The 17,084-nt window shown below is 46.4% G+C and overlaps 1 protein-coding gene across 6 annotated transcripts in view; it reads right to left on the bottom strand.

Annotated features, from left to right (window-relative positions):
• The window catches only part of UBE2Q2 (ubiquitin conjugating enzyme E2 Q2), a 120,538-nt gene that overhangs the window by 51,853 nt on the left and 51,601 nt on the right, over nt 1-17,084 (bottom strand). For all 6 annotated transcript variants that reach the window (XM_075897351.1, XM_075897352.1, XM_075897355.1 and 3 more), the window contains one exon: nt 14,761-14,901. In XM_075897351.1, the coding sequence (XP_075753466.1) occupies nt 14,761-14,901 (141 nt within the window). The remainder of the gene's footprint in view (nt 1-14,760; nt 14,902-17,084) is intronic.

The following is a 17,084-nucleotide window of genomic DNA, read 5'->3' as shown; positions in this document are numbered from 1 at the left end:
CTTGGAACCGGACAGAACTTGTTCGGGGTAGGTGGGATTGGGTGCTAGGACCCCCCCACCTGTGTATGAGGTCTGGGGCCATCTGGGGCACGGTTATTGCTAGGGTGTCGGAGGGGTTTTGCTTGTGAGGCTTCAGGCAGGCAGCTGAAGCGCTCTGTGGGACTGGTTTGTGGCCTGTTTGGAGAGGTCACCAGTCTGGGGGCTGTAAGGAGCCCCGGAGTTGAGCAATTCACCCTGAGCGGACACCCTCAGCTGTGCCCAGACACTGCCCGGTCTGTCACACCCTCTTTTTCCCTGATACCCACCCCCCCACCACCCTCTGCCCCCATTTCCCTCATGCCTCTGTGCCCTCACACATGCCTTGCTCCATCCCTGCCCTTCCTCATGCCCACCCCCTTCTTTCAAGCCTTCTCCCAGCACCTTCACTTGTCCCCTCTAGCCCCCAAAGCCCTTCCCCTCTCCTCTCCCAGCATCAGCCTGTTCCCCCTTTCTCACTGACACTTCCCCTCCTGCCCTTTTCCTCATTGTCTCCACTTGGCCCCCTGGGATTTGTCTCTCTCCTCCACCTTGTCCCTTGGTGCCTTCTCCTTTCTTCTCCTTACCTGCCCCCTCCCCTCATCACAAGCCCCTTCCTCTCTGACCCTTTCCCCCTATTTTCCCTCCTCCTCCAGCAGCCACCAGTTGGTCTGTAACAAAGTTCTAGGGTCACCCTGACTGTCACCCTTCTGGTGCTCCCCCTACTCTGTCTTTCTTAGGTTTCTTAGCCCCCTTTTGGGCCACAAACCCACATCCCACAGTCTCTGGTTCCCAAAGTTCCGGCATTCTCCCCATCACTTGGTGCCTGTACTGGGTCCGACTCATAAGGTTGCCAGGTGTCTGGTTTTCTACCAGACAGTCTGGTTTTTGGGCCCTCTGTCTGGTGAAAAAAAAAAATCCAGAAAATGCAATGTCTGGTATTTCCTGGTTTTCCAGCTGGGCACCAGACTGAAGCCTGGCAGCAGCGGGGTAAATAACTGGGAGCTAGGGCGCAATCAGCATTGGGAGTCTCTAGTTGAGACTGACATCTTGGGGAGGAGGAGAAGCCCTGTCTCTGACCATGTTGTGGAGCTGCAGCGGATAGGGTTACCAGATAGACCACCCCCAAAAAAGCCAGACACACTTGATCATGGACAGGGCGGAAGGACTGGACGCGGGAGGAAGGAACGGGGGGCCGGGAGAAAGGGGGGCAGGAAGCAGAGCTGGAGGGGGTCAGGGGCCGCAGGGCTGGCCGGGAGGAAGGAAGGGGGGGCCAGGAGGAAGGAGGTGCAGGAAGCAGAGCTTGGCGTGGGGGGTTGAGGAACATGGAGTTGGCCGGGAGGAAGAGAGGGGCTGGGAGAAAGGGGGATGGGAAGCAGCTCTGGGGGGGCGGGGGCCAGTCACGCTGCCCCCATCCCTGGCCCTCTCCTTCCCGGCCCAGCCGCACTGCCCCCCCCCCACCACCACTACCCCGGGCCAGCCACGCTGCCCCCGATCCTAGGCCCCCCCCCCCGGCCAGCCATGCTGCCTCCAACCCCGGCCCCCCCCGACCCAGGCCAGCTGCGTTGCCCCCAACCCTGACCCCCCCCCCCACCCCGGGCCAGCCACGCTGCTCCTGACGCAACCCCCACACACACCCTAGCCCACCCCCGGGCTAGCCGAGCTGCTCCTGATCCCCTGCCCAGGGCACACCCCCCATCTTCCTGCCCGCGGTTTAAGCTCACCTCGCTTGCCGGGAAGGTGGGCTGACGTTGTTGCTCCCTGACGCCTATTTCCGTGGGGTCCTAAGACCCACCAGTTTTGGCCACGCATGCATGGCAAACCCAGCGCAGCGACCGTTCCCCAGCGCACCAGGGTGGCCATTTGAAACATTAGGGTGTGCCTGGGCACACCTGGCACACCCCGTGTGCACGCCTATGTTAAATATATATTATCCTCAGGAAGAAACAAAAACATTTAGAAAATGCTGTTAAAAATTACAGAGGGAGTCGCATTCTGTCAAAAATGGCATTACCTGTTTCTGAGTAACTCAGAAGAAAATTATCTTGAATGCTTATGTATCAAGCTATGTCTACACTACGGGGTTTTTCTGGGATACCGGTGATATCCCGGAAAATCTCCCACACATCCACTCTGTTTGTGGAAAAGCAGATGTGCTCTTTCAGAATCCCTGTCTTCCTCCTCGTGAGGAAGAAGGTTCTTCCAAAAGAGGAGACTTTTCCGATATTTGGCTCCATGCAGATGGGCCAAATTTCAGAAAAGCCTCTTCTGAAAAAACTACTGGAAAAAGGTACTCAAATTGCGGAGCACAATTTGCATACCTTTTTCCGATATATCAGTGTAGTGCAGACATAGCCTCAATGTCCTAATAGATAAAATATAAGTGTCATTGGTGTCTGCTACAAACCTCAAATCACACTAGAGAACAGGAATACAAGAAACCTTATGTACCTGTTTAGAAAGAAATATATCACTCAAAATTGAAGCACTGACTTTCAGTATATCACTCAAATTGAAATCCCCCATGAACATGCCTGGGGAAAAAAGTTGTATAATCATGGGAGACTTGGATTTGAGTGACATATGATGCACGTCTCATGTTGCCAGTTGTCAAACATTCTTGGAATTTCTAAACATTATATATGACAGTTTCCTAAATCAGGAAGTATTGCATCCAGCACAATGGAATTCTATATCATAGCTCATCTTGACAGCCAAAAAAAGAATTAACTGCAGAACTAAAAATTAATGGTAGCTCAGGTACAAGTTACTATAACTTGATATTTATAATGTGCAAAGAGAATAAAGTCCAGAACTGAGAGCTATTATACAGAGAGAGAGAGAGAGAACGAAACAGATGGTGTGTGTATGTATATCTTTATCTTCTACTACTTATTTTAGAATTTGTGCATCTGTGTCCATCTGTCCATGAGTTTAAGATCTCCTAAACCAGGGTGGGGAACCTTTTTTGGGTTGGGGAATCGCTGACCTACAGAAAAATCAGTCGGGAAGATGCATACAAGTGAGAAGTAAATCAATCAATCAATCAATCATTGACCTAGCCCCCACATTCCCTTTACCCACCAGAGCTGAGGAGGGCCCAGCCTAGTATATTTTGGGTGTTCCAGCCCTGTGGGGGGGCTCTGAGCCCAGGCCTGAAGTTCCCCACCCCTGTCCTAAATGGTAACAGGGAAAAACTTAAAAAACAACGAATAGTCTAGTAGTACCTTAAAGACTAACAAATCAGATATGCGAAAAAGCAATACCCAGAACCCTGTTGGAGAACACTTTAATCTTCCTGGACACTCATTAATGGATCTCCAAGTCACCCTGTTGTTTCAGGCCACTTCCACAAGTCAAATGTACAGGGAAGGACAGGAGCTTAACTTCAATTACAAGTTTAATTCTTATGCAAATGGAATGAACAGGGACATTGGCTAGCTCCCACACTACCTTCCACATCCTAATGACTTAACCAACCAACCAAACAATGGAGGCGCTAACTGTTCTTATCAGCCTCTTGTAAATACTTGAACCATCTATTTACTGAAGCAAAATGCAGGACAATGTAGCACTTTAAAGACTAACAAGATGGTTTATTAGATGATGAGCTTTCGTGGGCCAGACCCACTTCCTCAGATCAAATAGTGGAAGAAAATAGTCACAACCATATATACCAAAGGATACAATTAAAAAAAATGAACACATATGAAAAGGACATATCACATTTCAGAACAGGAGGGGGATGCGGGGGGGGGGGGGAGGGAAGGAAGGAAGGTAAGTGTCTGTGAATTGATGATATTAGAGGTGGTCCACCTTTAATATCATCAATTCACAGACACATACCTTCCTTCCTTCCCCCCCCCCGCATCCCCCTCCTGTTCTGAAATGTGATTTGTCCTTTTCATATGTGTTCATTTTTTTAAAATTGTATCCTTTGGTATATATGGTTGTGACTATTTTCTTCCACTATTTGATCTGAGGAAGTGGGTCTGGCCCACGAAAGCTCATCATCTAATAAACCATCTTGTTAGTCTTTAAAGTGCTACATTGTCCTGCATTTTGCTTCAGCTACCCCAGACTAACACGGCTACATTTTTACATCTCTTTACTGTCTCTCTCTCTCTTCCCCTCCCCCCCTCATTTTCCTCCTCCCCCTCTTCCCTTATTTATTCTTGTATCTGGACTTCAAATACTCCAGTCATCTGAAGTGGGTTTTGTCCATGAAAGCCCATGATACCATCTACATGTTTTGTTAGTCTATTAACAAAAGGTGCTCCTATTAATTGTTTTTTAAGTTTTTCTTGTTACAGACTAACTCAGCTACCCTTCTGAAGCTTCTAAATGGCAATAGATAATTTCATAGGGGTAACCGTGTTAGCCTGTAAGGCTACATCTACACTGCACCATAGTTCGAAATAAGATACACAATTTGAGCTACGAAATTGCGTATTTTATTTCAAAATAGCTAATTTCATAATTAAATTTTGAAATAACCTATTCCAAAATGTCCCTTATTCCTTGTGGAATGAGGTTTACAGGGACATTAGAACAGTGAGCCTGAGATAACAGACTTGCTGTAAAGACGCAGGATAGCTATTTTGGGATACTGCGGTATCCCGAAATAGTGTTGCAGTGTAGATGAATCTTAACTGAGTAAATTTGAAAAACAACAGTCTTACAGCACCTTAGAAACTAACAAAAAATGTAGATGGCATCACAAGCTTTTGTGAGCACAACCCACTTCTCCACCAAACCTGGTATGCAGTTTCTTCTTATCATTGTATAAACTATGTCAGGATTTGGTTGTGCCAGAACAATGAGATTGCAACTGTTACACATCATACAGAAAGGGAGCAATAGAGGGACCGTTATACTCACTGTGTTATACTTGCTAAAGTCAAGGTACATCACATCCATTGATTTTCCCATGTCCACAGAGCCAGTTACCTCATCATAGAAGCTAATCAGATTGGTCAGGCACGACTTTCCCTTTGTGAATCCATGCTGACTATTCCTAAGCACTTTCCTCTCTTCCAAGTGCCTCAAAATAGATTCCTTAAGGATCCCTTCCATGATTTTTCCAGAAACCGAGGTAAGACTGACCGGCCTATAGTTCCCTGGATCATCCGTCTTCCCTTTTTTGAAGATGGGCACTACATTTGCCTTTTTCCAATCATCCAGGATTTCTCCTGACTGCCACGACTTTTAAAGATAATGGCCAAAGGCTTCTCAATGACATTTGCCAACTCCCTCAGTACCCTCGGATGCATTAAGTCCGGACCCGTGGATTTGTGTACATTCAGCTTTTCTAAATAGTTCCTAACCTGTTCTTTACCCACCTAGGGCTGTCCATCTTCATCCAATCTTGCGTCACTTGGCGCATTAGTCTGGGAGCCGACCTTGTCCATGAATACAGAGGCAGAGGAAGCATTGAGTACTTCAGCTTTCCCCACATTATCTGTCACGAGGTTACCTCCTTCATCCAGTAGGGGCCGCATACCCTCTCTGGTCACCTTCTTCTTGTTAACATGCCTGTAGAAACCTTTCTTGTTATCCTTCACATCCTTAGCCAGTCGCAATTCCATTCACGCTCTCGCCTTCCTGATAACCCCCCGGCATTCTTGAGCTATACAGGCAGTCCCCGGGTTACGTACAAGATAGGGACTGTAGGTTTGTTCTTAAGTTGAATCTGTATGTAAGTCGGAACTGGCGTCCAGATTCAGACACTGCTGAAACTGACCGCCAGTTCTGACTTACATACAGAATCAACTTAAGAACCCCAGGCATCCCCAAGTCAGCTGCTGCTGAAACTGATCAGCAGCTGATTCCAGGAAGCCCGGGGCAGAGCAACTCTGCCTGGGGCTTCCTGTAGTCAGCGCTGGTCAGTTTCAGCAGAAGCTGACTTGGGGACGCCTGGGGCAGAGCAGCTGGGGTGCTACTGGACCAACCCAGCAGCACCCCATCTGCTCTGCCCCAGACGTCCTGATTCAGCCGCTGCTGAAACTGACCAGCAGCGGCTGAATCAGGACCTGGGGCAGAGCAGCTGGGGTGCTGCCGGGTTGGTCCAGTAGTGCCCACGGGCGCTGCAGGACCAATCGGCAGCGCCCCAGCTGCTCTGCCCCAGAGTCCAAAACAAAAGCCTGGTCTGCTGGGGGGAGGGGAGCACACTAGCTGCGCCCCCCCCCCTAGCAGACCAGGGACACGGGGAGCAGAGCCGCAGCGGCAGCGGGGTGCCGCGCCTCTGAGGCTTTGCTCTGGCAAAGCCTCTGAGGCGCGGGACCCCCGCGGCTGCGGCTTCAGTCAGGGTGCCTGTGGTCTGCTGGGGACCGTCCCCAGCAGACCACAGGCACCCTGACTGAAGCCGCAGCCGCGGGGGGGTCCCGCGCCTCTGAGGCTTTGCCAGAGCAAAGCCTCAGAGGCGCGGGGAACCGCCGCTGCTGCCGCTCCAGTCTGGGTGCCTGCGGTCTGCTGGGGACGGTCCCCAGCAGACCACAGGCACCCGGACTGAAGCCGCAGCCGCGGGGGGGTCCCGCGCCTCTGAGGCTTTGCCAGAGCAAAGCCTCAGAGGCGTGGGGAACCGCCGCTGCTGCCGCTCCAGTCTGGGTGCCTGTGGTCTGCTGGGGACGGTCCCCAGCAGACCACAGGCACCCGGACTGAAGCCGCAGCCGCGGGGGGGTCCCGCGCCTCTGAGGCTTTGCCAGAGCAAAGCCTCAGAGGCGCGGGGAACCGCCGCTGCTGCCGCTTTGACTGAAGCGGCAGCAGCGGCGGTTCCCCGCGCCTCTGAGGCTTTGCTCTGGCAAAGCCTCAGAGGCGCGGGACCCCCCCGCGGCTGCGGCTTCAGTCCGGGTGCCTGTGGTCTGCTGGGGACCGTCCCCAGCAGACCACAGGCACCCAGACTGGAGCGGCAGCAGCGGGGGTTCCCGCGCTTCTGAGGCTTTGCTCTGGCAAAGCCTCAGAAGCGCAGGAACCCGCCCGCTGCTGCCGCTTGGGTCCCGGTGCCTGTGGTCTGCTGGGGACGGTCCCCAGCAGACCACAGGCACCGGCACCCAAGTGGCAGCAGCAGCGGTTCCCGCGCTTCCGAGGCTTTGCTCTGGCAAAGCCTCAGAAGCGCGGGAACCCGCCCGGTGCCCCTGGTCTGCTGGAGACGGTCTCCAGCAGACCAGGGGCACCGGAGCAGCTTACGAACGGGGCTTTCTCGCCCCGACTTCCGGGGCGAGAAAGCTCCGTTCGTAAGTGCGGATCCGACGTAAGTCGGATCCGCGTAAATCGGGGACTGCCTGTACATTTAAATCCCTCCCTGGTCATTTGTCCAAGTTTCCACTTTTTGTAAGCTTCCTTTTTGTGCTTAAGTTCACCAAGGATTTCCCCTGTAAGCCAATCCGGTCTCCTACCATGTTTGCCTCTCTTGCTACGCATAAGGATGGTTTCTTTCTGTGCCTTCAATAAGGCTTCTTTAAAATACTGCCAGCTGTCCTGGACTCCTTTCCCCTTCATGTTAGCATCCCAGGGGATGCTGCCCATCAGTTCTCTGAGGGAGTCAAAATCTACTTTTTTGAAGTCCAAGGTGTGTATTTTACTACTCTCTTTTCTTCCTTTGGTCAGGATCCTGAAATCTACCATCTCATGGTCACTGCTTCCCAGATTTTCACCCACCTCTACTTTCCCTATTAGTCCCTCCCTGTTTGTGAGCAGAAGGTCAAGCTGCGCACAGCCCCTGGTCAGATCCTTCAGCACTTGTATCAAGAAGTTATCCCCAACATTCTCCAAAAACTTCCTGGATTGCCTGTGTGCTGCCATATTGATCTCCCAACAGATGTCAGGGTGATTAAAGTCCCCCACGAGAACCAGGGCCTGCGATCTGGAAGCTTCTCTTAGTTGTCCGAAGAAAGCCTCATCTACCTATATATAGTGCAACTCCTCCTCCTTTTCTCCCCTGCCTGTTGTTCCTGAACAGTCTATACCCCTCCATGACAGCATTCCAGTCATGCAAGTCATCCCACCAAGTCTCTGTTATCCCAATTAAATCATATTTCTTGGACTGGGCCAGGGCTTTCAGTTCCTCCTGTTTGTTGCCCAGGCTTCTCGCATTAGTGTACAAACACCTCAGGTAACCAGGTGATCGCCCTATCTTCTCCATTCGAATCAGGGGTCCTCATTTCTTGCTCATTCCTCTCTGCATTTCTTCCCAGTATCCGACTTTCCCACTCCCCTCAGGGTTTTGGTCACCGTCCCCCGACGAACCTAGTTTAAAGCCCTCCTCCCTATTTTTGCAAGCCTGCCCGCGAAGATGCTCCTTCCTCTATTGGTTAGGTGGATCCTATCTCTTCCTAACAATCCTTGTGCCCGGAACAGAGTCCCATGGTCGAAGAAACCAAAGCCCTCTCTGCAACACCATCTGCGCAACAATGTATTTACGTCCTCAATTCGACAATCTCTGCCCAGTCCTTTCCTTTCAACAGGGAGGATGGACGAGAACACCACTTGCGCTCCGAATTCTTGGATCCTTCTTCCCAGCGCTACATAATTTGTAGTAACCCGCTCAAGGTCATTCTTGGCCATATCGTTAGTTCCCACGTGGAGAAGCAGGAAGGGGTAGCGATCCGAAGGTTTGATCAGTTTGGTAAGCCTCTCAGTCACATCCTGAATGCGAGCTCCCAGTAAGCAGCACGCCTCTCGAGATTCCAGGCCCGGACAGCAGATGGATGGCTCAGTCCCTCATAGGAGAGAGTCCCCGACTACCACCACCTGTAATTTTCTTTTGAGGGTGGTGACCGTGGAACACCCATTCCTAGGACTACGCATCCCATGCCTTCCAGCATATGGTGTTCCTTTCCGGTTTCTTCCTTGTGAGATCCCTTCCAAAGCATTCAGCACTGCAGAGCCTGAAAGCAATTACTTACCTGTATAGCACTGGGGGATTCCCATGCTGGTCTTTTTCCCCTTCTAGAAGTTACATGCTGCCAGTTCTCTTCCTGGTCACATACTGCCCTTTGGCTCTTCCGCCTGCCGTGCTTGAAGGATTAAACGCTGCCTTCTATTGAGGAAGTCTTCATCCTCTCTGATTGAGCATAGGGTCGACACTTGGGCCTCCAGTCCTCTAATTTTTTCTTCCAAAATGGTGACCAGCTTGCACTTAGTGCAGATGAAATCCGTTCTTTCTTCTGGGAGAAAGACAAACATGGCACATGCTGTGCAGGTAACAACAGCAGACCTATCACCATCCATCGCTGCTGTCCTGGAGAAGGGATTTAAAAAGAAAGGCAAGAGAACCTCACGCCCTTCCCAACTCCCTCTCTAAACTCCGGGTAGTGATCAATGGCTTGATGTCTGGTTGGCAGACAGTTTCAAGTGGAGTGCCCCAAAGATCAGTTCTAGGGCAAGTTCTGTTCAACATCTTTATTAATGATATGTATGAGGCGATAGATTGCAAGTTTTGCAGATTACACTAAGCTAGGGGGAGAGGTATATACATTGGAGGGCAGGGATAGGGTCCAGTGTGACCTAGACAAATTGGAGGATTGGGCCAAAAGAAACCTGATGAGGTTCAACAAGAACAAGTGAAGAGTCCTGCACTTGGGACGGAAGAATCCCAAGCATTGTTAACAGCTGGGGACTAACTGTCTAAGTAGCAGTTTGGCACAAAAGGATCTGGGGATTACAGTGGATGAGAAGACGGATATGAGTCAACAGTGTGCCCTTGTAGCTAAGAAGGGTAATGATCTATTGGGTGCATTAGGAGGGGCATTTCCAGCAGATCTAGAGGTGTTATTATTCCCCTTTATTCAGCACTGGTGAGGCCACATCTGGAGTATTGCATCCAGTTCTGGGCCCCCCACTATAGAAAGGATGTGGACACACTGGCAAGGGTCCAGCGGAGGGTAACCGAAACTGTAGCACTTGACCTACAAGGAGAGGCTGAGGGATTGGGCTTATTTAGTCTGCAGAAGAGAAGAGTGAGGGGAAATTTGATAGCAGCCTTCAACTTCCTGAAGGGAGGTTCCAAAGAGGATGGAGAGAGGCTGTTCTCAGTAGTGACGGATGGCAGAACCAGGGAGCAATGGTCTCAAGTTACAGTGGGGAAAGTCTAGGTTGGATCTTAGGAAAAACTATTTCACTTGGAGGGTGGTGAAGCACTGGAATGGATTCCCTAGGGAGGTGGTGGAATCTCCATCCTTAGAGGTTTTTAACACCCGGCTTGACACAATGACTTTCTGAGGTCTTTTCCAGCCACAGGATTCTATAATTCTATGAACTGTAAACAGGGGATCAACATACAATACCTGTGCTTCAAATAGATTTCCACAAGGATTGGTGTTTGACCCCATACTATTTAACATTTTTATTGATGACCCAAAACAAAACAGTCACTGCTAAAGTTTACTCAAAAATTGAGAAGTAGTAAATAATTAAGAGGACAGGGCACAGATACAGAGCAATGTGGATCACTTGGTATGCTGGGCATATAACCAATATGTATTTTCATATGATTTAATGTGTATGTAAACACATGTAGGGACAAAGTATGTAGGACATATTTACACAATAAGGGATTATCTTGGAAAGCAGAGACTCTGAAAAAGTCTGAGGTCATGCTGATAAACAACTGAACAGAAGCTCCCAACAGGATGCTATGATCAAAAGAACTAATGCAATTGAATGAATGCATGAACAGGAAAATTCTAGAACAAGTGGAGAGGTTATTTAACCTCTCTATTTGGCACTGATGTGACTGCTGCTGGAATACTGTCTACAGTTCTGGCGTTCAGAATTCACGAGGTTTCAGAGAAGAGCCATGAGAAAGATTGAAGGATTAGAAAACCTGCCTCATAGTGAAAGACTCAAAAATCTCAATCTATAGCTTAATAGGTGAACTGATAATCATTTATTAAGATCTGAGTGAGGAACAGATATTTAATAATGTGTTCTCCATTCTAGCAGACAGAATTATAACATGAGCCAATGCCTAGACATTCAGGTTAGGCAAATTCTGATTGGAAATAAGGTGTGGGTTGTTTTTCTTTTTTTTTTTTTTTAATCATGAAGGTAATTAACAACTGGAATAACTTAAAAGTAACAGAGAGGTAGCCGTGTTAGCCTGATCATGGTAAAACAAAAAAAGCAGTCATGTAGCACTTTAAAGACTAACAAGATGGTTTATTAGGTAATGAGCTTTTGTGGGGCAGACCCACTGCTTTAGATCTTATTCTGAAAGTACTTATAGAAGTACAACCTACAGTTTAAACTTAAACAACGAATAGTCTAGTAGCACCTTTAAACTAACAAAACATATAGAATATATCATGAACTTTCATGCAACTGAAGAAGTGGGTTTTGCCCACAAAAGCTCATACCACCATCTACATGTTTTGTTAGCTTGTTAAAGTGCTACTAGACTATTTGTTGTTTTTTAAGTTTAAACTGTAGGTTATACTTCTAAAAACCAGGACTCTGGTCTGGCAGGACTTCAGATGTTCCAGGATCAGTGTTCCGGCACAAGGCAGAAGGTGGGCAGGTCTGGAACCCAGTACAATGCAGGGGTGGGACAGGAACCTGGCACGCAACCCAGCTGGGCTGCCTGGGGGTCCAGGATCTGGGAAGCTGCCATGTTACTGGGGAATGGGGGGAGGGCAACCAGTAGCTGGGAAACCCAGTGTGCAACCTCACTCGGAAGCCTGGTGGGACAACAGGACAGGCAGCGGGGCCCAGAGCAGGAGGACCAGAAATGACCTCCTTTGGTCTAGCAAAATCCCTCATCTGGATCCAATCAGGTCCAGCGGGTGTTGGACCAGGGAGATCCAACCTATAGTTATATAGTTATCATCTGCCTCCTCCTTCTAACATTACATTATTTCTAATCTGAAGGTTTGATAGATGGGTATTAAAATGTGATTCCTTTTTCTAATTCTGTATGCACTTTATTGTTTTAGCTTCCTCTGAAGAAAATGAAGTGAACAGTAACTGTAAAAACAAGGCAGGAATTTGGGATTTACCTTTGTGCCTCATTGCACTGAGAGTATTTTCCATCTCCTGCTTTAAGAAAAGAAACCCTAACACCAAGAAGTTAAGAGTCAAAATTCACTTTTTCTTAGTAAATAGGGCAGATTGCCCACCATTTTAATGTTATGGCTCCACCTTCTGTTGTCTAGTAGGCAGCAGTGAACACTGATGTAACTTTGAGATTAATTAATGCAAGATCTCTTTTGGCTCACTGATGAATCTATAGCTTTTAGATTTCGAATCCAAAGGAACAAAATCCTTTAAGGCCTTTAACCTTAACAGGAGCTACTATTTCCGGTGACACAAAAATACTGTGGCTCCTTAGCAGCAGTTGAATACAACATTCCCTGTGCTCAGATGACCTTGTTGATGCTAATGCATAAATAAGAGTGTGTTGGCATGAGAAAGAGCTATTATGGAAGTTGAAGCTGCTGTTGTGAAACAAAATCTGCAATGTTTATTTCAACTCCGAGAGAGGGGGAGGGGTGAAAGACAAAAGTTCACCAAATGGAAGAACAAAATCTGAATCATGCTATTTTGAAAAGCAGCGTGCTATCTGGTTACAGTGCCTCCACTTACTTTAAATTGTGATGGTACTGAACAGAAAGATGCTATCTAAAGTAGCCAGGCCCTACACTTCATAGGTGTGTCAGCCTAATAATTGCAAGAAAAGCTTTAAATAGATCTGCATGTGTCTGAGTCCCAGCTATTGAGAGTCTACTGAAATACCAATGGCAAATCAAATTCTTTATGATTGGGACAGTTATGATAAAGATTTATGGGCAACACAGCTAGAGTATGTAGGTGGTCCTCAAAAATCCCACTCAGAAAAGCATTAAATAAGATACTGTACTGTAATAACTGTATTTTGTTTTATAACCAGCAGGCCATGGTCTGTAATCTCATTTCCATTTCTTTAGAAGGTTTTAGGAATAGAAGGTTTCAAAAGCAGTTTTATTTGAATTGCCTCAATTTAGAATAAAAAAAAAATCTTGAATTAGAGATGGCATGCAAATTTTTAGTAAGAAAAGAAACTCCCCATAAAAAATTGTCTATTTCATTAACAGTCTATTTCCCTCCCACAATTAACCTGTGGAAATGGAAGATCATTTGGCAAATAGTGTGGTTTGCTATATAAGGTTCTCAAGCCTCTGAGAAGACAGGTACTACAAGAATATGTGATGGTTTTACTGTTTCCCCTCCAGGGATATTTCTGCTGGTTTTTCAAAGGATGATACTGTAGATCAGCGGTGGGCAACCTGGGGCCACTAGGACTTCACTTGCATTCTGTGGGCCCCTTTTGCCCTCCCCTTCCACGTGCCTCTTGCACACTGGAGCACCAGAGCCCTGTACTTCCTAATCCTCTCCCTCCTTTCCAGCAATTTAGGAGCACTGTAAATCTGTTGATTTGTACTCCATTCACACTCCTCCTTTTTCCTCCCAGAATTGGAATGCCTGGAATCAGCAGTTCACAACTGATCAAGTTCTTGGAGGGATTTGTGATTAGTGGTGCTCCAAAAGTACTGAGAGGGAGGAGGAAAGGTAGGAAATGTGCGGCTCCAGTACCCTAGTGCACAAGAGGTGCATGGGGGAGGAGGTCAGACAGGGAGTGAGCAGTCCCGCAGGTGGATCCTCAATGGGCCACAGGTTGCCCACCACTGGTAATCAAGTGGCTCACTGAGATGAAGAAGGGTCACTCACATGGCCCACTCACTATTCTCGGTTGCCAATCGCTGCTGTAGATCATAACTGCCCCCAGTTCTGCCTCCCAAAAGTGATACCTACAACACTGGAGTACCTCAATTGCACAGAGAGATTTCTGCTCTCCGAAGGAAGAAATGTGCTGCAATCCATAATCCGCTTTCTGTACTTATCAAATAGATTTTGCCTGTAGTCAAGTTTCTTTGATATATTTAATGACAAAGAGGAGAAGGTAATATGACACAAAGATTTTTTTAATATTTAAATAAAAGTACACAAATGTCTAAAGAATACTTTAAAAAGTGTAAAACTGCAAGTACTGTCTGGTATAAACAGATTACTGTACTTAACTATTTGTATCTCTTTTAATTATTCTGAAGAGTTATGAGCAATAGCTCTCACTCACTATTTGCTTTCTGTTGATCCTGAAGAGAAAAAACAGTTCTCTTATCAAAGAAGGCAAGCAGAAGACAGATTAGAGAGAAGGAAAACCAGCTAGCTAGATATCTCTGGCAAGACAGAGAAGAAATGTTTTGAAGTGTGAAAAATGGATTTGGTATAAGAGTTGCATATTTTTTCCACTCTCACCAATGTGAAAGTAATTTTTCATTTGAAACACCAGAATTTCTTTAATCTGCTTTGACAAAACCAATTACATTTAAACTGTCATTTTCCAGCTCAGATGAAAGAGGGATATCAAGAAACACTTTGAAGTTGTCATTGTGCCTTTCTGGAATGAAGGTTTCCACACCAAAACAAAAAAACAAAAACCACACACCACAACCAAACCTTCAGAATGAAAGATTTTGAGAAGACATTAGGGTAGTGATCAGTTCACTTTGAAGTTTTAAAAGTCCAAACCAGCTTAATAGAGTTTAGCATCTCCTCTTAAATTTCATGGCTTGAGGCTTCTCTTCCCTATATATGGTAGAAGTCAGCAACAATGTTTATATTTACAGTAGCAATTTTTATGTGCTATATACACTGCAGCTGAACCCGGTGCTACATTTAAGTGTATTAAGTCCAATACCTAGGTACGCTTACATTTAGGTGGTCTTGTCTTTGATTCTTTCTGATTTTTTCTAAAATTGCAAGGTTCTCTTTTTCAATGCCTTCATCCTCAGATTTCTTTCCATCAATAGGTTCTTCCTCCTTCATGTCATAGTGATCTAGGTCTTCAATGTCCTACAAGATGGAGGAAAATTCACTGAAACATATGAACTGTAAATTCCAGTTAGCTCAAAAGATTGTTCTCCATGCTGGGCCTTGAAAGCATAGACAGTGTATTGTGAAGAGTACCAAATTAGTCATCTTTTAATGCTACTTTTATTTTGCCTAGACTTCGCTATCACCATTAATAAGACATTCTCTTGTAATTTAGGGAGGCTGTGTGATTGTACACACGCTCCAGACTCATCTACGCTTCTGCTGGCAAACTCTGGTGGCAAACAGGCAACTTTCCAGGAAGAGGGGTTTGACAGGTTCAATCACAGGAGTCCTCTTTGGGTTGTCACCTAGCATGCTAATCGTGCCACAGAGTCCACCTATTTGCCCTTTGTATACCCTGCCACCTATCCTGCTGGGCCAGAAACTCTGGTCTTCCCTGGCTAAGGCACAGAGTTGGAATAGCATCCCCTCAGCAGTGTAGCACAAAGACATTGAGAACAGCTCAGCTCTAGGGCCTTGACAGTTTCCAGGAACACAACTCTCAAAAGGAACTAAAATCCCAAATTAAACTGCCTTACTCTATATAAAAGTTTTACAGAGAAAGTGCATAAGTTCACCCTCTTTATCAATGAGAGATATGTACTGTGGCTGCTCCCCCATCCAGGTAACAATTATTTACATTGTTCGTGAAAATAAACAAAAGTATAAAAAATGAGATTGCAAATGAAAAACAGACAGATCAAAGTAAGTTGCTACATAAACAAAGCATACCAGCTAATTCTAATACACCGAGAAAGATCTTTACAGATTGTAATTCCCACCCTAGTCCTTATCTCAGATGCAATTCTTCATAAGCCAGAGTTGATCTTTCTCTGGCTTGGGTCTAACTGTACTTCTGTATCCTTAGGTGGGAAGGCAGTTTCAAAAGCCAGCTGAAAACAAAAGCCTGCTTTCCATTTCTTAAATAGACTTTCACTAGGGATGGAATCCTTTGTTAACACTCCTCAACCCCATGGAAAAATACCAGATTCAAGATGGATTCCAGCACCAGATGGCATGGTCACATGTCTTTGTAGGACCAAACACAGTTTGGGCATACAGGAAAAATAAAGCCATTCACCAGATGGTTGGTTTAAGTACCAAACCATTATGTTTCAAGAGTATCGCTATTTAGCACAATTAGAATTATAAACAGATTTATACTTCATATCTCTAACTTCACATACAAGAATGATACATGCACAGAAATAGAATATACACATTCAGTAGATTATAACTGATTTTTCAAGTCATATGATTCATTTTGCCTAAAGCATCTTTGAGTTATGTATATTCGTTTTCGTAAAGCAGTGGGTGAACATGACAGGGAGGTTGCAGTTTACCAGTTCAATGACACAGGTGGAAAAACAGCGGTCTAGAAAACTTCTGAAGGGAGGAGAGGAAACTTGACCAGAGAAGCTGGTAATGAACCACTCCCGGAGTATGCCTTACAGAATCTTAAATGCAACTTTCCATTCCACAGTAGAAACTCAGAAGTTACACAACTTCTGCTAACCCACATTTGATGCTTGCCAAACACAAAAGAGAAAAAACAAATTGTATGTGGTTTACTATGTGATGCTTTCATCTGAAGAAGGCCAGAGGGATCAGGTGCACTACATGGGCATGAAAGAAACAAAAGGAAACGTGTGGCATGGTTGAAGACACTAGACTATAACACAGATCTGGGTTCAAACTTCAATCTCTGTGCCTTTAAAAACTGGGGATACTACTTCACTGCCTCACAAACTGTTGTGAGGCTAAAATAATTATTTTGTAAGTTGCTGAAGTACTATGATTAGGAGAGCGGTGCAAATACCTAGATAGATAAGAGTTCATAAGTTACTAAAAAGCAGGATTTCCTATAGAGTCTTTATCCAAGTTTCCCCTTCCTGACACAGTTTTGCTTCATTTGTTCCCCCCAGATGACAACCTCCTTGCTAAAAGTCTGAATTTCAGTAATGCTGCAAGTATACAGGATGTAACATATTATGGAATCCTTCAGTATGAAATGAAGCATTAGTACCCAAGAGTACAGACTGGAAAAATACATCAAGTACTGGGAACCCCTAAAGTACAGGTGTACCTTCCTAAATGGGGACACTTGTCCAGCAACATCCATGGTCCAGCAGGCCTACAGATGTTTCTGGACCACAGAGCCC

The sequence above is a fragment of the Pelodiscus sinensis genome, chromosome 14 (assembly GCF_049634645.1).
Source record: "Pelodiscus sinensis isolate JC-2024 chromosome 14, ASM4963464v1, whole genome shotgun sequence".
Classification (NCBI taxonomy): Eukaryota; Metazoa; Chordata; order Testudines; family Trionychidae; genus Pelodiscus; species Pelodiscus sinensis.
This window is presented reverse-complemented; position numbering and strand designations above follow the sequence as displayed.